At 47.4% G+C, this 19,836-nt stretch overlaps 3 protein-coding genes and 1 long non-coding RNA gene across 13 annotated transcripts in view; 2 read left to right on the top strand and 2 right to left on the bottom strand.

Moving 5' to 3' along the window:
• ATP13A5 (ATPase 13A5) overlaps positions 1–5,614 on the top strand; it is a 31,482-nt gene extending 25,868 nt beyond the window's left edge. The window contains exons 27-31 of the mRNA XM_068692372.1: positions 283–457; positions 1,064–1,251; positions 2,699–2,787; positions 3,589–3,669; positions 4,284–5,614. Of these exons, the coding sequence (XP_068548473.1) occupies positions 283–457; positions 1,064–1,251; positions 2,699–2,787; positions 3,589–3,669; positions 4,284–4,478 (728 nt within the window). The 3' untranslated portion in view covers positions 4,479–5,614. The remainder of the gene's footprint in view (positions 1–282; positions 458–1,063; positions 1,252–2,698; positions 2,788–3,588; positions 3,670–4,283) is intronic.
• A 345-nt stretch (positions 5,615–5,959) lies between these two features.
• PLAAT1 (phospholipase A and acyltransferase 1) lies at positions 5,960–9,354 on the bottom strand. 3 transcript variants are annotated; one of them, XM_068691455.1, is made up of 4 exons: positions 9,196–9,354; positions 8,577–8,886; positions 7,836–8,104; positions 5,960–7,470 (listed from the first exon to the last, which is right to left on the bottom strand). In XM_068691455.1, exons 2-4 carry the CDS (start codon positions 8,713–8,715, stop codon positions 7,369–7,371), a joined length of 510 nt encoding a protein of 169 aa, XP_068547556.1. In that variant the 5' UTR covers positions 8,716–8,886; positions 9,196–9,354; the 3' UTR covers positions 5,960–7,368. The 3 variants fall into 3 exon arrangements, with proteins under 3 accessions (XP_068547556.1, XP_068547555.1, XP_068547557.1); XM_068691454.1 differs by having other exon boundaries at positions 8,577–8,878; XM_068691456.1 differs by having other exon boundaries at positions 8,577–8,822.
• A 178-nt stretch (positions 9,355–9,532) lies between these two features.
• LOC137860808 (uncharacterized) lies at positions 9,533–11,682 on the top strand. Its single transcript, XR_011099196.1, has 3 exons — positions 9,533–9,775; positions 9,975–10,150; positions 11,237–11,682. It is a non-coding gene; the product is annotated as an uncharacterized lncRNA (long non-coding RNA).
• LOC137860805 (IgGFc-binding protein-like) overlaps positions 11,568–19,836 on the bottom strand; it is a 72,750-nt gene continuing 64,481 nt past the window's right edge. For all 8 annotated transcript variants that reach the window (XM_068691451.1, XM_068691450.1, XM_068691446.1 and 5 more), the window contains 9 exons: positions 19,416–19,545; positions 18,220–18,388; positions 16,796–16,972; positions 15,357–15,487; positions 14,443–14,642; positions 13,271–13,409; positions 12,827–12,958; positions 12,168–12,282; positions 11,568–11,833 (listed from right to left, as the gene is read on the bottom strand). In XM_068691451.1, the coding sequence (XP_068547552.1) occupies positions 11,677–11,833; positions 12,168–12,282; positions 12,827–12,958; positions 13,271–13,409; positions 14,443–14,642; positions 15,357–15,487; positions 16,796–16,972; positions 18,220–18,388; positions 19,416–19,545 (1,350 nt within the window). In that variant the 3' untranslated portion in view covers positions 11,568–11,676. The remainder of the gene's footprint in view (positions 11,834–12,167; positions 12,283–12,826; positions 12,959–13,270; positions 13,410–14,442; positions 14,643–15,356; positions 15,488–16,795; positions 16,973–18,219; positions 18,389–19,415; positions 19,546–19,836) is intronic.

Below are 19,836 nucleotides of genomic sequence, written 5' to 3'. Positions count from 1 at the left end.
CCCAGTATGGCTCTTGGGCTCCCATGGGAATCCCCACCTGCAAAAGATATTCCCCGTCTTCCCTGAATGTTTCTCTGGGGTGGAGAGGATTCAGAGAGGGTTCAGATGGAAAACAGTGGAGATAAAGCCCTTTCTTGCCTGCTTGTTAGAGCCAGGCTTGCACTTCTCACCCATGATGTTGGGATGGGGGATCTGCATGTGGCTCTGTTTGCCCAGCGAGTGCAGAGGGCTGCTGGTGGGCTGTGCTGCCACTGACCACAAACACCGTTTGTTTCTCTCCAGTGAGCTTGACTGAAGCTTATCCAAAGCTGGCACCCTACCGCCCCCCCGGCCAGCTCATCTCTCCTCCGTTGCTGCTCTCTGTTGTCCTCAACGTGTGCTTCACTGTAACCATGCAGACCTGTGGCTTCCTTCTGGTGAAGCAGCAGCCCTGGTATGTAGCGCTGGCCAGCCAGAGGTGAGTTGTTCTCCTCAACCAGGACCCCCACCTGCAGCTCGTGTTGTGGGGCCAGCCCAGCCTTGGGCACACGGTGGCTCCCTGCTCCCCTCTGCAGCCCTCCTGTGGCTGCAAAGCTCTGCTGAGAAAAAAGAAACAAACAAACAAACACCACAGCCCTGAGCCTGGGGTTTTCTTGAACCCAGCTTGGCTTTAAGACGGTTGCAGGTTTGGAAGCTGGCTCATTTTGCATGTTTGCACAATGTAAAAAAACCTCCTGATGTTCCAGAGCCGAGTTATGATATATCAGTGAGCATCCCACCACGGTGCAGAACGAGGTGGGCAGGGGGGAGGCACATCACACGGTGTGCGGGCAGCTGGGGCATGTGTCCTTGTCGCTGTCTTGAGCACTGCTCTCAGTGCTCGCGTGGGAGATGAGACTTTGGCATGGGGCAGGGATTAAGTTGTATTTTGGGATTTTGTTTGTTGGTTTTTAAAATATGTTTTTCATTCCTGTGATGATATCTGGCTGTTATGGTAGGCTGGGTACGAGAGAGGAGGGAATTGCTGTTGCTGCTCACTCTTGCAGGAGAAAGCAGGGACAAAATGCTGAGTGTTACCTTACAGACATTGCTCTCTGGGGAACCAGACCGTGCTTGCCACCAGCCCCAAGGGGAATGGTACCAGCAGTGCCCAGAGCACTGTCCTCAGTTACGAAGACACGACACTGTGGCCATTGACCACTATCAACTGCATCATTGTGGCCTTTGTCTTTTCCAAGGGAAAGCCCTTCCGGAAGCCCATCTACACCAACTGTGAGTAGAGCTGGAGTTATGCGTGCTTTGCAGCCTCCCTGCCCCAAAATAACCATGTCAGGAGAGGCTGCTAGGGAAGGGATGCCATGGCTTTTTTTGTACCCACGCTGATGACTGGCATGCAATATAATTGTTGTGTATCCGAGCTCCTACTTCCCCGTCTCTAAAAAAAAGTACACTGAGCACTGTGTATGTTAGCTTCCTCCTTGAGAAAAGAAGCAGCAGAGCTGAAAAAGGAGACTGCATCTTGGAAAATATGTGCTTTCCAGAAAATGATGTACTGGGTTTAGTGCAGAACTGTGTATTACTGAGAACACACATAGCACATAAGGATCAGATGTATTTGTTTCAAAATCCCACATCAAAAAGGGCTCCTCTGAGATGCGGTCTTACCTTGCCTGACTTCCATTCCTAGAGATGAGAAAGAAAAGCCTGTGATAATATCACTGTTAAAATCCTCTTGTAGTAACCTTTCATTTTCTGTTTGAGTTTTGCAGACATGATTTACCCCTACCGGGCTCTAGCTGACTGATAGCTCCTTTGCAATTGTAGCTTTTTATTCATGGATGAGAGGACAGGATTTCGCTTAACCTTAGCAAAGTTGATTTCATTAGGTATTTTGTCAAAAGGCAGGTCTCAAACCCATTCTGCTGAGCCCTGATCACCCGCAGAAGAGAGGTGAGGCCAGAAGAAGCTGCCCAGCAAGCAGCCGGCCTGGGGCAGAGAGGACTCTCAGCTGAGGAATCTGCTCACACTTATGTGCTTCAGGAACAATCGCTAGGAGGAAGCAAAGAGCAACTCCCTTCTTTTTGCCACCCACTCAGCCCTGTCACCTCTCCACCCTGGCAGTGAGGAAGGTTGCAGGAGGCTGTTGACCCAATTTGCCAGCTAGTTTTAGGTGCTCAGGTCCTGCTAATTGCCAGGATTTTGGCACCTCTAGACCCCTGAGCCATTTGCCATTACTTTATGACCTCCTGCTCCTTTGAAAAAGGATGCAAACCCAGACAAACTCCCCCCGTGCAAGGCACAAGCATTGTCCACCTCTGGACTTGTCAGTTGCAGAGCACCCAGCCGCAAGAGCAAGCTGCCTTCTCTGCTGCCTGCTGTCCAGGTGCCCAGCTGAGCAGGTGGAGCAGCAAGCACAGGGGAAGGATGCTGGGGTGGCTTGCAGCAGAGCCCTTTTGAGGCAGATCCCTGTGCTTGTTTAGGAATCTGAAAGTGCCAAATCACTTGTGCAGGTGGTGAGCTTTGCAACAGTCTGCTGGGGAGTAGCTCCTCTTGGTTCCACTTCCACAGCTCTTTTAGGCACAAAAATAAAAATAAAATAAATAAAATACAGGCTGTCAGTTTTACAGCATTAGTGTTTGGGGCTCCCATCAGCATATTTGCAGAGTTTGGTCATCAAAACACCCTTTTCCCTCGGCCACCAATGCTCTTGTTTCCCCAGATGTGTTTTCAGTCCTCCTGGCCCTCCAGCTTGCAGTCTGCCTCTTCCTCTTCTTCGCCGACTTTGATGCCGTGTACAGCGGCATGCAGGTAAGCTCAAACAAAACATGCATTTTTTGCTTGCCCTTTACATAAGCATACAGAGCACAAGCCATGGCTACAGTCATCTTGGAAGTGAATTTGCTGCTTTGATGCTGACTGGGCAGCCCTTTCAGACTTCTCCAACATCCTTCCAACAAGGGCATGATTAATGAGGCAATCCTCCTCCTCCCTGCAGACAGGGTGGCAGTAGGGAGAAGAAGAAAAAGTGCTTTATATCGTGCTGAGCTTTCTTCCTAACAGAAAAGCACAATGGCACAAAGCGTGGGTTTGCACGTTGGAGGTTTGCTGGCTGGAGCAGCAAGCGTGCAGGGACGGCTGCTGCTGCCACCCCTCCTGGAGCAGGATGAGCTCCTGTGGGGCTTTGCCTGCCTCTGTCTGGCCAGGGCACAAGAGGGGTGGCTGCCACCAGCTGTGCCACCCCAGTAACAGGAACCCAGCTGTCTGACAGTGGATGGAGGCAGGCAGAGACCTGCTGTTAGTGTGGACATGCACACACTGCGCATTGGCTGTGGCTCCCCAGAATATTTGGGCACCAAATCCTGCCCTGGGCACCCAGTCTGCTGGTTTCAGCAGCAGTGTCGGTAGTGGAGATGTCAAGGAGCTATGTGCTGGGGGAAGCTGGCATCAGACCCTCCAAGATCTCTGTGACAAGGAATTACTGTTGCTGCCTACTGCTTCCTCCATGCATGCCATCGGGAACATGTTAGTCAGCCTCTCAAATCATTAGGAACAGATGCAAATCTTGGCAAGGCATTCAAACCTAATTGCTCCTCATGTCTTTTTTAACAGTTTCTGTGCACTCCCATGATCTGGAGAGTTTATGTCTTACTGATGCTCCTGGCCACCTTCTGCGTATCTTTTTTTACAGAGGTGAGTGCATTTGTTTACCAGCTGCTCCCCTGTGTGAGCAGCAGGAGCATTTGGGACTTTCTTCCCCCATTTGCAACCATGCTCTCCTCCTGCAGAAGCACAAATCCTCGGGGACTTTTTTTTTTTTCTTCTCCCTTTTTTCCTCAAGGCTCACTGTGTGTTGATCAAATACACTTGATGCACCTCCAGAGACAATTTAGACCCCATCCCTTAGGCCTTTATGGAGCGAGCAATGCCATACAGCTGCCTGGGAGGGAGCAGCACGGGTCTGGCGTTTGGCCTTGATTTTAAAACTGTTTTCTCTCACCCTGCAAGCAGCCAGGCCAGAAGCTGCACCTGCTCGTGCAGCAATGTCTAAGCCCTAAAGCAGGCCCAGGGGCTCAGGAGTCACATTTTGTTGGTCAGGGCTGGCTGTGCCATCCTGGATGTAAGCATGGGGTTGTGTCCAATGCAAGGCAGCACATTCCCAGGAGGAAACAGAAACTTGTCCCTTGGTTATCCCCTTCAACAGAATAGCCTGAGATGAGTGTTCTCCTGATATAATGGAGCTGGCACATGGCACAGGGGCTGGCTTTGGTCCCCCTCCACTGATGCTGTGCCATCTCCCTCCACAGGATGTCCTCCTGCAGAACAAGCACCTCTGGATGCTGATTAAAGCCTGCTTTGGGTACCAGTCGAAAAGCCAGTACCGAAAATGGCAGAGGATGCTGCAGAGGGATCCAAACTGGCCTCCAGTAAACACAAAGGACTTTGCAGCCAAACGCATGGCTGAGGTTTACATTAACCCCAGCTATGAGCAGGGGGACTAGGAGGGAGCCTGCAGCTGGGCACGGGGCTGCTCTGCCTGCACTGACCAGCCCGCGTTTGCATCACTCAGATTTCTGAACTCCCTGGAAAACCCATCCATTCAGAGGCAGGCTGACTGTGTCCTGGAACAAGGGCGAGGATTATTCTCTCACTTGCTGGTAAAATAACAGCTTTGACTCTACTCCATGGCAACAGCAGCTCTCCAGCCTAGCCAGCACCTCCTACAAACGCCCGGCAATACTGAGCACAGTGAAGCGGTGGCTGCGGCTGCTGTTCCACCAGACCCTGGCAATGCACCCCCTGAGCTAGATGGCCCCATTAGTGACCTAACCTTGACCGTAACGAGGAGCACAAGGGCAATTGCAAAATCCTGCTATAAATGCAACTCCGCAGATTCCAAGCACTACAAAAAAATTCAATGTATGATTAATTAAAAAAATAATGATTTTTTTTTTTCCACTCCAAAAACTTACGGCTGTGACAGGACGCCCACGCTGTCCAGACCTAAACATCCGTCACCAGACTTAACTGCTGAGTGCCGGGAAGTAGTGCTGAGTGCCGGGAAGCACTCAGTGCTCAAGCACAGCAGCAAGCTGGGACTGGGCAGGGAGAGGCTCTGCTGAAGTGGGAGGAAGGAAAAGCTGCTACCTGCCCACACTTAGCGCCCTGCCCCTTCCTTGCTCTCTTCCTGACTTCTATCACGGAGCTGCCAGGAGAGCCGAGGCCATGCAGGGCCGACCCCCAGTCCCGGGAGGGAGGCAGGGCTCCAGTCACCCCAAAACTGCACCCCGCTGGGCGGCACTGAACCTCTTGCAAGCTGCCATCCTGAGCGGGCCGGGTCACCACGTGCCCCTGTGGCTCAATGTGAGATGTGTTGGAGGTGTCTGGGGCGTGCAGAGGGCATCTGTTAGGGGAGGCAGGGCGGGAGATCCTTAGGGCAAGGGACACGCGTGCTGGCACAGGGCATGAAATGAAATCCACCCCATCCTGCAGCGCCGTGAGGGCAAAGGGTGAAACCACCGCGGGCTGTGGCCAGCACCCAGCGCTCAGCACCTGCCACACGGCCCCCTCCCAGGGTAAAGGTGCCGAGCTGCTGCCTCCGCCGCCCCCAAGCCCTTTGGAGGCTCTCCCCAAAACAGCCACAGCATCCTGGGGGGCTGCATCTCCCCGGGGGGGGGGGGGGGGGCGCATCTTGCTGGCAGCCCCATCCCCATCTCTCCCCCCCCCAAGCTCTCCCCACTCCCCCCCAACTCCTGTCCTGCTTCCACCCTGCCCTGTCAGGCTCGGGGCGATGCTGGTGGCTGAGGCTGGCCCCTCCCAGCCGCTATGATTTAACCAAATGTATGAAAAGACAATTACTTCTTTATGTAGCAATGCACTTGATTCCCGGAACTGTTGAACAAATGAGAAGTGAAAAAGCATCAGCTTAAGCCAGGTATCCAAATTGTAGCTGGAGAATAAACAGGAAGAAAAAAACAATGACAGGTTTTCCAGGTTCAGTTTTATTACAATATATTTTCCCATATTTAAAAGAATCCTATTTGATTACAACAATAGAGAGCACTACAAAATGCAACCAGAAGGCTTGGCCTTGTTATTTCAAACGTTGAAACAACTGCTGTTTAAAAAAAAGCTTCTGATCCAGTTATATACATGTTAAGAGCTGACAAAAATAGCAAGCTGCTTACAGACAGCTTTTGCTCCCATCTCTTATAACAGTCCGGGCAGTTGCATGTGGTGAAGGCAACACAGGATTTCTTTTTTTTCTTTTTTTATATGCAACCTGCAAATAGCACAGTTCCAAACATGCAAGCTCACTATTCTCCATAAAGAACAATACACCACACTTTTCTTAAACAGCCACCTGTCAGCACCATGCCTGGGAGATGGTGGGGCTCTGTAGGTTTGGGGATGCACAGCTTGCTCTGTAGGCGTGCAGGGACACTGGCTTTGCCATCCCCCTGGCTGGGGGAGGATCCTCCTCGTGCTGGAACAATATGCTGCTTGGATCCCGTGTCTGCTCATGGAAGAACCAAAGGCAGGCTCCCAGCTGCCCCTGCAGCCCACAGCACCCTTTCTTTAAACCTCGGCCCTTTGGCAGACCAAGGAGTAAGCTTGGTCACGTCCAGCATCAACAACTGCTGCATTTACACAGATGGAGACTGAAAGTTCAGTGGCACAGCGGTGCCAGTGTGGAGCAAACAGCTGCCAGAGGCAAAGCTACCTGGGCGTTTTGTCAGACTGCCCACACCAGGCGCCTCCGGATCCCAAAGGGAGTCAGGGAGGTCAGACAAAAGGACACTTTCACAGGCAGGAGAAAACAGAGCCAGGCACCACCACACCCAAACCAAAGCACCCATTTTAAACACTGAGGGAGGCAGCTCGTAGGCCCTGCTCCCCCCACACCACCAGCAGCCCTCGCACAAGCAGCTCGGAGCTTGGGAACAGCAGCGCAAGCTCTGAGGTTTGGGACGTGCCTCTCCTGCTGGCTCAGCACCCGGGTTCCACCTGGATGGGCCCTCAGATGGAAGGCACGCAACAGCTGTCAGCAATAGCTTTGCATCACTTTTGTTTAAGAAAAAAGTTTTTAAAAGTTAAAATGTTTCTACACAAAGGTTAAGAAAGGTTATTCACAGAAAGCCCAGAGGATCCAGTCTGTAGAAAGGTGTGTGCCAGAAGTCTGTAGGAGCCCTCAGCAGAGCCCCTGAGCTGTCAGGATGGAGAACTTGCTTGCAAGTGCTCCCAGGTCAGCACAAAAATCATCGCAGGCAGCGTTGTGAAAGCAGCTGTGGCAAACAGGCTAGCACTGCCCTCAGCAAGGGTCACGCAGGTATTAGTGAGTCTCGGTGGTGGCCGTGGCCCCCACATGCCCCGTGTCCCGCTGGCAGCCCCTCAGTACTGCCTCTCTCTGGATCGGCTCCGTAACAAGCCCAGCAAGGAGAAGGCACCGGCGGCAGCTGTGACAAGCCCGATGGCACCGATTGCTCGTTTGGCCTGCAAAGGGGGGAAGCAAAACACAGGCTGGCAACGTGATGAGCATTTCCTCCTCCAGGCACGCTAATGAAGAGCAGGCAGAGCTAATCAAGGCAATGAAGTGAACGCAAGAGACAACTGCCCTATAAGTAGAAGGGGTGGGGGTGTTCCTCATGCCCTTACCTTTGGGCTGAGCAAGAGGAGCACTGCCAGGCTGCAGACAGACCATAGCAAACCACCTGGCCCAGAGGCTGTGCTGGTTTGGGCCCTGGCCTGGGGCTTTGCTGTCCCCATGCAGTCTAGGGGCTATGCCACAGGAATTCCTGTGCAGACTCTGCAAGGAGGTGCCTGGAGAAGTGTGTAGGGGGCTCCCCCATGTCACCTACCTGCTCAGAGACCCCCTCGCCGTAGCGCAGCAGTGTCACAAAGTGCTCACAGTTGTTGCCCAGCAGGTCGTAGGACACCTCCTCGTTGATGAGGTACTCGGCCCGCCGGATGATCTCCTCCACGGGGAGAGGCGCGTAGGTGCTGTCGTACTTGTTGTTGATCTGGTAAGTGTCATTTCCCACCACATCCTTCAGGAGCTGCATCTTCACCAGGGCCTTTCGGCTGAACACTGACTTGGCGCTGCCCAGCGTGGCCGGGGGCCCCTCATCTGGGGGAGGCAGGCATGGGGTGAGCCAGGCCAGCCCCATACAGCCCCCCTGAGACTCCAAAGGAGTTTTTGGCTGGCCTCTTGAAGTGCTTGCTATCTCTGGCATTTGCACAGGGCCCCTGGGTATGCGTGTATTTCCAGGAGGAGTGAAGGGGGCAGCAAAAACCCAAAAGGACTTTGGGGGGAGGCACCCACACAGCCCTGCATACAATCCCCACAGAGCCACAAGCCTCCCCTGGTGCCCAAGCCCCTCACTCAGGGTGGTGCTGAGCATGTTCCCAAGCGGCAGAGAAGGTCTGGAGACCCAGCCCGTCCCTGCTTCACCTCATGGGATTTAAAATCACTGAGGCTCCATCACGGAGCTGCCAGGAGAGCTGAGGCCACGTGGCCCCCTGTCCCGAGAGGGAGGCAGGGCTCCAGTCACCCCCAAAACACCCTAAAACTGCACTTTTCCGGGCTGTGCCAGCCTTACCGACGGGCGCCACGTTGATGATGTACCCGTCCCCCAGGTAGAGGGCCCAGTGCTGGTAAGCCGGTCGGAAGATCTCGATCAGGTCCCCAGGCTGGGGGTCCCCAGGGTGGGCAGCACTGAACCTCTCTGGAGCTGCCATGCTGAGCGTGCCGGGTCACCACGTGCCCCTCTCCCTCAATGCGAGACGCGTTGGAGGCCTCTGGGGTGTGCAGAGGGCATCTGCCGGAGGTCGCAGGGCAGGAGATCCTTAGGGCAAGGGACATGCGAGCTGGCACAGGGCATGAAATGAAATCCACCCTGTCCTGCAACGCTGTGAGGGCAAAGGGTGAAACCACTGCGGGCTGTGGCCAGCACCCAGCGCTCAGCACCCGCCGCACGGCCCCCTCCCGGGATAAGGGTGCCGAGCTGCTCCCCCCACCACCCCCAAGCCCTTCGGAGGCTCTCCCCAAAACAGCCCCGTGGGGGGCTCCGCCGGAGGGTGGCAGCCTCCGGGGGGCTGCGGTTGCAGCTTTCCCCCCCCCCCCCCGCCCTGCTCTGCCCTGCTCCACCCTGGAGGGGCCGCATCCTGCCGGCAGCCCCAGCCCCAGCCCCATCTCCCCCCCCTGAGCTCCCCGCTCACCCCCAGCTCCCGTCCTGTTGCCTCTGTGCGCAGGGTGCAGCCCGGGGCGAGGCTGGCGGCGGAGGCTGGCCCAGTTCCCTGGCTCCTCCCGGCCTCTATAAATAACCAGCAGCCGGGCAGGCTCCGAGCAGGCGGCGCTGACCCCGTCCCCGGGCTTGTCCCCGGGGAGCTGCCCGCCCGCAAAGCCCCCGGGCCGGTCCCCCCGCAGGGCTGCTCCTGGAGGAGGGGTAGGTGGGCGTCCTTCCCACCCCAAGACCTCTGGAGAGGGGCAGGAGATGCAGAGCGGCTGTCTGGCTGTGCTGGCAAAGAGAAGCGAGGGAGGTGGAGCTCCAAGTCAATTCCAATCGCCGTTTTAGGGCAAAGAGATATGTAGGATAGCTTTTGATGTGTCTCTCGTATTGTGGCCCAGGGATTTCTCTCCGGACACAGGAGTCTCACGGTGCAGTGTGCCCAGCTTGAGTCCTCTGAGATGAGGAGTGGGTGAGCCTGAGCGGGCTGAGCAGATGTGGCTGTCCCCTTGGCTACGGCCACTACGGTTTGCTAAAAAGGAGGGTTCACTATCAACAAAACCATGCTCTGGGTAAGTTGAACTAAGCGGTGTATTGAAAGCCCAGCTTTTTGAAAGTCAGGCGAGAGAGCTGGTTGATTTTCAGGATAAGAGCAACGTCACGTTTGTTGTTTTTCTGGCTTCTATTGACATGAAGTAGTTGAGTCAGAGGAGCACTGGGTTGCAGTTCTGCTTTCTCTTTCACCCCGTTTCAAATCTGAAGTATTTACAGGACTCCGCAGTGGAAAACCAAGGTGATTCCTACACTATTGAAATAGTGAAGTGGATCCATGGAAACCCAGAAATCTACTCTACCTGGGCACAGATGAGCCATGTCGCATTGGAGAGTCAGGGCTATGATCCTCTAGGGTATGGATTGTGCTGTGCTCCTGCCAGCTACAACAGGAGGTGAGCGTGGTCAGCACTGCTCAACATTCACAGAATTGCACTGTTAGCAAGTATGGGAGAGCAATAGGAAGCTGCTGCTGAACAGGCAGGAAAGATGCCTTTATGAATGTGGTGAAACTGCAGCATAAGGTTGATAGCTCATTTGTGCACAGGTAGGTCCCTCGCACTGACTCGTTTTCATTATGTAATGACACTGAAAGCCCCTTTCCGTTCACATCTGTTCCTCATTAGCTGGGTTGTGCACGTATGGACTGCTGGCATGTTCTTGAATGGCCTTTTATCCACCTGACTGTCCATGGGCATTACAAATACTCTTCTGGCTGACAGCACGCATGAGATTCTGGATACAATAGGCAGGGAAAGAAGAGGCAAATTAAAAATAACCAGCATTGTGTCAGAAACAACAGGAAGCCCACACTGTCCCTCCTGCTTCCTCCCCCTTTACCCCAGCTTTTATTGCTGAGAATCCCATCAGACAGTATGGGATATCCCTGTGGTTATTGGGGTCAGCTGTCCTGTTTGTATGGCTTCCCAGCTTCTGGTACTTGCTGGTGGGGCAATGTGAGAAATAGAGAAGACCTTGGCTCTGTGTAAGCACTGCAGAGGAATAGCTAAAACCTTAGTGTGTTATCAACGCTTTCCTCCCCCAACTCTAAAACATAGCACCGTAGGAGCTTCTTTAATGAAAATTACCTCTATCCAATACCAGTACGGTGTTGTTGGGCCTTGCTGCAAATGACTTGGATATTCTGCTACTGGAGATTCCTTAGCATGATCCAGGACTGAGCTGATGCAAATCTCTAACCACATTCAGCATGGCAGCTTCAGAATTTGCAAAGACCCCAAGGAGAACTTATGACAGGATCTCTTTATTCAGGGAGTTCTTGTTAAGTTATGCTCTTGCTTAGCATTAGCACCCGCAGACAGGGGCTGATGACAATCGTTGCTCTCATCCACTCTGTCCTGACAAGGAGACAGCTGTCATTCAAACAACTGCTTCTTTCAGAGTGGCACTCCCAGGGGGAGAGCAGAGGGGGGTCATCTGTCACCAGATAAGCTCAGTGTCTTAACTATTTCTCTCCTCAGTCAACCATGCCTTGTCAGAAGAGGAGCAAGAACCGTGTTCTGCTCAATCAACCCATCCCCTCCCATTGAAGATTTTGGGTAAAATAATTTCAAGACCACCTGCCTGGGATGTTATAATTAATTCTGACCTCATCAGTCCATAGTTCGTGCATCTATAAGAGGCACGTATGCAATAGTGTGCAGCTTGCTTGTGCTGCTGAATTCTGACTGGACTTAGTGTTGTTTGAATGGCTTCTGAGGATAACACAGCGGTAATGTGCGCTAGGACTTATTTCAGTTTGGGTCTAACACATGAAATCTGAGAGATAGTGTAGACAAAATTTCAAAGATCTTCAGCAAATGCAATAATATATTTATTAGTGTTTTTTTCTCAACGTATTAGATACATTATTAAAATACAAGAACAGAAAAGTAATACAAAGAAATTAAAAAGATGTTAACTATAGGTTTGTATCATGTGCAGATTCATCTTGATCAAATGCAGTGTTCACTATGCAGCCATAATCTTGTTCATATACGTTGTTATCTGTTGTATCCCTGGACCGGTTGAAAGATGAATCTCTTCTTTTGGCACCTATACTCATCTTTCTCTTCCTTCTGCACAAAAACAAATAGCAACAACCATCTTTAATTTCTATTCTTATCTGTAGTGGGAGGTCAAATAGTGGTGTGAGCACGTATAATGTCAGATTTTGGAGAATCCCAAGTTTTGTGATAATGGTACATATGCCTTATGCAATAAGAATAGCATATGTTCATCCCTGTAGAAAAGACTGTTTTCCTTCACATTCCTCATATGAGATCCTGAATGCTGTACTTCCTTTCTGGTCCTGAAGGTATGGGACTAGGGGGAATTCTGAGAGTTTACAGGTGCTAAAAGAAGTTTGCATCTTGACTGTGCTGAATGTAGCAAATACGGGAAAAGGCTTACCTGTGCAGGTACACTGCAGAGGAGATGAGAATGAGGACAACAATCACACCTGCTGAAACTCCAACAGCGATGGCAACTGTATGATTCTCAGGAGTCCCTGAGGGGCTTGTTTGTTCTGAAGAAGAAATGAGCCCTGTTAGCATAAGCTAAGAGTGCTGTAAACAGAAGATTTTTCTCAATCCCAAGTGTAAAGCTGCTCACTATGGAATCTGAGCACCAGGCAGACATGCCTATCTGCTTGGTTTACACTGTGTTCTCTGACTAATGTGGCTGTCAGGAGTGGTGTCAGACACAGGCCCTGTATGATCATCCCTTCTTGCATCTCTTTGCTGAGAGATGCGCTTCTTTCTGCTTGGATTCACCAGTACAGACGTGACCACCTAGTTTGTGGTACAAGGCCTAATATGTACTCCAAGGAATAGTGTCAAGGGCTTAGATAGGACATGCAGTGGAATTATTTCTAGGGTCAACCTCTGTCCTGCCTATGACTAAATTACAAGATGTCCATAAAAAGATGTGATGAGGTCCCAGTCTGATCTGACACCTGCCTCATTTGCAGCACAGACATTAAAAGTCAGTTCAGTCTTCTCCATAACGGCACATGTTTTTGATAGTGGTGTGTATAATGCAGAGAGTGAAATCCAAAATAATTTTATTACCTCTTCTTTCAACCTCACAGGTTTGTCCTGTGTACAGCTCAGAACATTCACAGTAGAAGCTGCGAGAAGTACCATTGGTTATTTCAGAGCAAACTCCATCATTCTGACAAGGAGTTGGCATGCATGGTCCACCTAGCAAAAAGAAAGGAGAAACACTTGAGAATCTCGGAGAATCCAACCCTGAGAAAGCTGTTCTTGGTTAGATTACGCTGACTGCTAATGCTGGACATGCCCTGTATTTTAAGACCTATGGTTCTGTACTTGACAACAACAGTATGGGAAACACTTTCTACAATAGACCATCAAAGATCCCCTGTGTATGCTTACTAAGGGATTTTCTTCTGTTCAAATTATTCCATCCATCCCAGACCCAGTAATGCCCTATAAGCAGTAACTCAAGACTTAGTGTGATAGGCAACGTGATAGGATTAGTGGTTGACTCACTCTTGTAGCATCCACGAGTGTAGTTTGAAACGTTGCAGATTTCATCAGAACCACACCCTATTGTAGTGCAGGAGACAGTGGAGCTTTCCGTGCACTGACATCTCTGAGAGCAGTCATCAGTGATGAATATTTCTCCAATCTGGAAGATAGCAGTTAAACATTGAAAAATACCAAACAAAATCACCCAGGAAAATATGTATGGAGCACTGGGGACCCATGCTACTCTCTATAATGTCTTCCTGATGAATGGCAACATGGCCATTATATATATATATATATATATATATAATATATATAATATATATATATTATATATATATTTATTTATTTATTTATTTGTTTTATTTTTAGAAACTTGTACTAAGAAAGCAAGCAAACAGCTTATTAATCCAGCTCTTTGAAACTTAAAGAAGGCTCAAGAAAGAAAGCAAAAGAACAGTTTGGAGTGTGAAATCCTAGTCCCAGACTGAGTATGTGGGCAATCAACAGTGTTTAATGGTTGCTGGAAATAAAATGGCAGATGCATCCCATTGTGCCTCCAAGACAATATGGAAAAGTGCTATGTGCCATTTTTCTGGCAAGCCCCACCTGTCCATCCTGTCTCCCTCCTCCCATAACAGCATCTTTACTTGCCTTAGGCCTTGTCTATATCAAGTCTCCAGTGTTCAAACAAAAGGTTTCAAAGCTGTTTTATTCTGCAGCTAGAATGGGAGGAATCTTTGGATTTCTCAAAATCCAGCCTTGCCTGGTGCTCTCTTCATGCTGCAGCCAGCTCTACTGACTCTCAGCCCTGCCTGTACCACTCTTCACTGAGAGGAAAGGGACCACCGTGAATGAGTTTTTCTGTAACTCGTGTGTTGTAAATTTTAGAGCCTATGAGGCTATTGTTTAGTGTGATAAAGGTGAAGAATTAACATGGAGGTCAGAGAGTAATCATATGCTTCCCTCAAGTGCCTGCCTTGAGTATTCTGGCAAGCAAAGTTTCAGAGGCAGACTGAGGGGTCTATTCTCTCTTCCCTTCCTCCAGAGACCAGAATATTATTAGACAAATCGCTCTCTGTTTCTAATGTAAAGTTATGTGCTGAGGAGAACAATGAGATTGTCAAAATAATTAGCAGAAGAAAATATTGTTTAGCACTGCCAGAGCTGTCTGGCCCGCTGAGACACTGTACCTCATAATATTTGTTGAGGTATGAGCAGCCACACTGACTATAAGGCACACATTCAAAACCACTAAGAACGTAGCCAGGGAGACATTCACAGCCTTCAACACAAGGCCATTCACACTCAGAGGGGCTGGTCAAGTCGCTGCAGGATGCCGGACATGCAGACATGCATGAGCTGTACTTGCTGTTGGCCGGACACGGCATCTCTGTAAGAATAAGGAGAGTCCAGTTATAACAGGTTGCTGTGTGCTATTTATATGTTGTCTTTTCAGATCCACTTTGTAGGAGGCAAAATGATGAACACATACACAGAGAAGTTCATATATATCTGATGCTACTGACATAAGTGAATCACTCCAAAATCAGGAAGTGCATTGTGAAAGCTATTGGTATGCTGTGCTCTCAGTCTGAGTTTTCAATGATTTAATTCAGGGTAGCTATCCTTGAAAGTACCAGCGCTTTCACGGCTCTGAGAAGTGTGTTTCATCAAGAATACTAAGTCACCTAATCATGGGTGATGCAGGGTGGGTATGGTTTGATGACTATCCCAACTTGAAGAAAAAAAAAAAAGGATTTGAGATTATTGTAAGATTTAATTTAGCTTTTTTAAGTCTTAAAGACAAGTTAGGAATGGGGACATTTTTTCTCTCATAAAACTTCTCATGATGAGGAGCTGACTGCTCTGCTTTCCTAAGTAACTTTCTAAACTGGGGTCTAAATGCAAAACATCAGCATAAGACTCAGAGGAGGGGACAAAAGAATATGTGTGTGCACTAAACCAAGAGCAATGATTGAAGCGTGAATCAACATGTTATCAAAGCTAAGAAGCTTTGATATATGGTGCTTCTAGGAAAAGCCTAAAACCTCAGCTTTTGAGACTTTTAGGGGGAAACCACATTGTGTTTTTTTCCTGTGCTTACCACAAGCTGTCTCTTGCCTCCAGCCTTCCATATTGACTCCTTTCTCCTGACAAGCCAGCACGTACTCCTCCAGACTGCGACATAATGTAGTAGTGTCGTCTCTGTCCACACACATATCAAAGATGCAGCTCCTGTTTGCAACATGAGAAAGTGTTCATGACCAATACCTTTGTTATTGCTTATCTTCAGATGCTTTTTTGCCTGACTCCGTGTTACTTCCATTTTATCAGGTCATTTGTTGTGCTGCTGCTGCTATTATGTGATGTACTCATACAAACAGAAGCAATAAGCAGGTAACTGACTTCTTGTAACAGTAAGTTATTTTTCGCTATCTGCTTGTGTTTCTGACTAGCGTATCTACATCTTGCTTATGGAGCACTTTTTAGTGCTGCTGTGTCTGGACTGCTGACTTCTTTCAATATTTGGGTGCCCTCGCCATGTTCATATACATTGAATAGTGATGCAGAATTCTGGTTTACCCAGTGTTGTTTGCTAGTTCTACATTCTCCACTTAGATCATCATTCGAATATCAATGGCCTGATTTTAAAAGGCATTGAGAACTGAGGTGAATAGGATCTGCAAATATGTGGTATCTCAGAGTATCTCTTAAGTGAGAGAAAGATAGGCTTGCATTAAGAATCAGGATATATAACCTGAAGCCAGTCATCTAGTTTATTTGGCTTAAGATACCTTCACATTATTCTGACAGCTAAGAGAGACTTCAAGTGGGCACTACCTATCTTTAAACATTAGTTACAACTATATGACTAAAGAAAACTGGTATCAACTTGGCAATTTTATGACCAATGTTGGATGAATGTTGGATGAATGAAGTGTGGATGAACCAACAGGTTTCATACAGTTCAAAAGGAGGTGTATAGGAACTGTGTACATAGGAGGCCAGATGAACAGAAGGAATTGTATTGCAGATACCATGTTAGTTATTCTCCACTAACCTATTTTTAGCACTGCTCCATGACAGACTCAAGTATTGCTAACAGCTTCAGCCTTTGTGGCTATAGCTTGAAGAATACATTTTAAGAAGCTGAAATTGCTAAAAGGAATCTAATAGAGCCAATTACTGAATTCTCACTGAATGTGGAGGAGAACTTCAAGAACATTGGGAATTCCAGTTTACAGATAAAATGTTTAGCACTTCTGCTTTATCTCTCTAGGAAAATAGGAAAGCTACTTTGTAGAGCTAGCACAAAAGTGAAACTCTTAATAGATGGAAAGATGGATCGTCACAATTCTTTAAAATCAAATAAGGGGTACTAAATATATAAATAATGGAAGCATTGGGCCCCAGTTCTCCAAAGACACCTAACATCCTCAATTCCTGAAAACTGAAGATGTACAGTTCTTATCAGAAACAAGCTGCAAAGCTGTTTTGGAAATGGGGAAAAAACAGACTAGATTGTTTGCAGCAGACACTTACATGTAATAGAAATCTGGTGAGACTTCAGAGTGACACTTCGCAAAAGGACCATTTGACTGAGTCAGAATTTGACATTCAGAAGTGCTGTTTTCTTGTGTCAGCTGATTTTCACTGCAGCCTTGGAAGAGTCCTGTATCTTGTGCCACCTCAGACTCATCTGTTGGACTGACATCTCGTCTGGAAATGAATTCATTATGAAACCATCAGTTCTCTGTACATCCAGCATTCATGGTACCAGTAACGCTACAAGAGTATTTCTGCCTTGTAGTAGAAGTGTTAGTTTATTTCTCTCTCATGGCTTATGGCAATGCGAAGGAAATAGATAAAGCAAATCTATTTGATATAAGGAAATAGATAAGGCAAAAAATGTACTAGAAAACTTCCTACCATTTCAAAGATTTGTGGATTTTTAATTCAAAAATGATAGCTGTAATTATCTCCTTGTACATTCTGTATGACACAGGTTTCATCCATGCCTCCTTTATGCAATCCATTCAATAAAACTTGAATGTTAGTCAGAATGATATAACTGGAGTAAGCCACCATTCCTTGGAGATATTCTCACTTTCACTGAAGAACTGGCTGCATGCCTGAAGTGCCAGAATTATTCTCTAGGCAGAGCTTCCAGAGTCTCTTTATGTTCAACATTAGTCTACATACTGCTTTCTACTATTTTGCTAGATAAGTTTTTGCAGCCAAATTATATGCTGACAACTAATACAATTCTATTTACTTACAGACAAAAAAGTTCTGTTAGTGTCTAAAACACCTCCAAAAGCCTTTAAAAGCAAACTGAGAAAGTAGAAGGAGAGAAGGAAACTTAGTTCCCTGTTTCAAGGTTCTGTATAATCTTATTAGCACAGAATTGGCCTGACCATAAATATCACATTCATTTTTACTCAAAAGAATGTCCCAACTTTTTTGTACTGGAAGAAAACACAGTGTAGTCATGAAAGTAAGGAAATTAGACTCTTAAAGAACCTCTTCTGAGAGGAACTGTGAATTCATTTTGATGAATTTCAAAGATACCTTCATGTTCCAGAGGGAGGGATGACACTGAACCAGGATCTACCCTCCCTCAGATCCATACAGCAAACCATGAACTTTATCTTTGCCAGGACCCATGAGCTTGGTAGAGACCTTATTCATCTCTGTCCCCTAGCAGTTGTAATGGCTGTGATGCCAAATAAGGACACTGAACTGGAGTAATGAAGTGATAGTTCAGGCTTTTTTTTTTTGCTAGATAGAAGGGCACTTATAGTTCACTGTAGCGATGAATGGGAGAAGTCCCTTAACACAGATCAAGGGAAGAAGAAATAACAGATATTCAGACAGCACAGTTAGTCCTGGATTTTAAGTATGGTTTAGTTCACTGATTTCCAGTGGCTGTGCTTGCCATGGGTATTGAGTAGAAAATTAAGTACCTGAGACGAGAGGTTTTTCTGTTCAGAGGAACTTTCCAGCTCTCACCAAATATATTCACATTCTTCTGCAAAACACCATTTGGACTTGCGAAGTCGTTTCTGGATCTCCCGTCAAAGTCACCACACAAACCTTCTACTTTGTCCTTGTAGGTATTGGCCAGCCTTATATCTAGGAAATTTCAGAAGAAAAAAAAAAAAAAAAAGCCATTACACAGAAATATTTCCTTCTGAGGGTATCGAAGAGGTGGAAAGAAGTGCAAAGTACTTCCACAATTCAGATTATAGTTGCTACTGTGATGTGGGCCTCATACATCAATATAAACACTGTCCTAAACTACTGTTCATATGTGGATTCACAGGATTGTTTTCTGTGCTCTGCAATATGGATCATGAAAAAAGTAATTTATTCCTGCCAGTAGGCAATCTCCAATGTTATGGCATGACATCTCCACCTGAGTGCTCTTAGTGCATACAGCCTTGCAACAAACTGAATGCACAACCCATCTTTACCCTTCACTTACTATCCACTTGCTTGTTGAGAAACAGAATTCCTATAAAAGAGACACATTCTTTCTGCATTAGGCATTTTAGGATTTGAAATGATCAGAAATAACATCACTATATTATGTTGTAAATCAGGGGTAGTTCTGCTTTGAACAGAGGAGGTAATGCATGTTCAACATACATGCACATTAATGAGTTGTATGTACATCATGTACATGATATAAAATTCCTGCTTAGAAACACTACAGAATGCTATTATCTGGAATAGACTTGAGAGGAAGCAGGTAAAAGTATGCAGTCATAGTTGTTTAGCTTGAGGACCTCACTCCTGTGACTGGGTTAAGCTGGCAAAGGGTCAGATCAAGACTTTGCACCATCATCCTGATCAGTAGCTTAAAGTAGTTTGCTTCTGTTTACATCACTCAGGCCTCACTTTACATGAAAAATAGTAGAACACTCTGATTCTACATCTAATTTCTCCTAAGTTCAGGTGCATCCAGATAAATGCCAATTTTACGCTTTCTTGAGAAATATTTTTTGTTTTGTTTTTCTGTAAGTTCATATCACAAACAGGCATGGGCTTAAAGGGTGGAGTTTTCTAATTTTCCCTTGGGCTTAGACCTCCTCTAGAATGAGAACATTTTTTGACTTGGGGCATAAATACCCCTGCAGATTGTCTTAGCAGCACTTACCTGCATTTTGATTGCCATCAAAGCTCACATATAAGCCAAAATCTGTCTCCAGATAAATTCTTTTTGTCCTCTGATATATACGAATACCTTCATGAGGACGAAGAGGGGGTCTCACCCTCACACCATCCAACTAAAAGGAAAAGAATAAGTTATAACTCATAATATACAGGCAAAATTCAGATGTGGCTTCAATAAAGGACAACGTTACAAATGAACATTCCTCTTTTCTAGTTTTATGTTAGATATATTCAATAATTTAACCAGGCAAAAAAACTCAGTATTTACTTTTTTAAAGTAACGAAATCATATATTAAGGAAAGTGCTCTGGACACAGTTCTCATATAATCCTAAGAAGTTTCCATTACTGAGCTAAAAAGCGTGTATATGAGATAATGTACACTCTTACATACCAATGAAGAGG

This window comes from Anas acuta, chromosome 9 (genome assembly GCF_963932015.1).
Source record: "Anas acuta chromosome 9, bAnaAcu1.1, whole genome shotgun sequence".
Taxonomy (NCBI): domain Eukaryota; kingdom Metazoa; phylum Chordata; class Aves; order Anseriformes; family Anatidae; genus Anas; species Anas acuta.
Note: the sequence above shows the minus strand (reverse complement) of the source record. Positions and strands in the feature narration are given on the sequence as shown.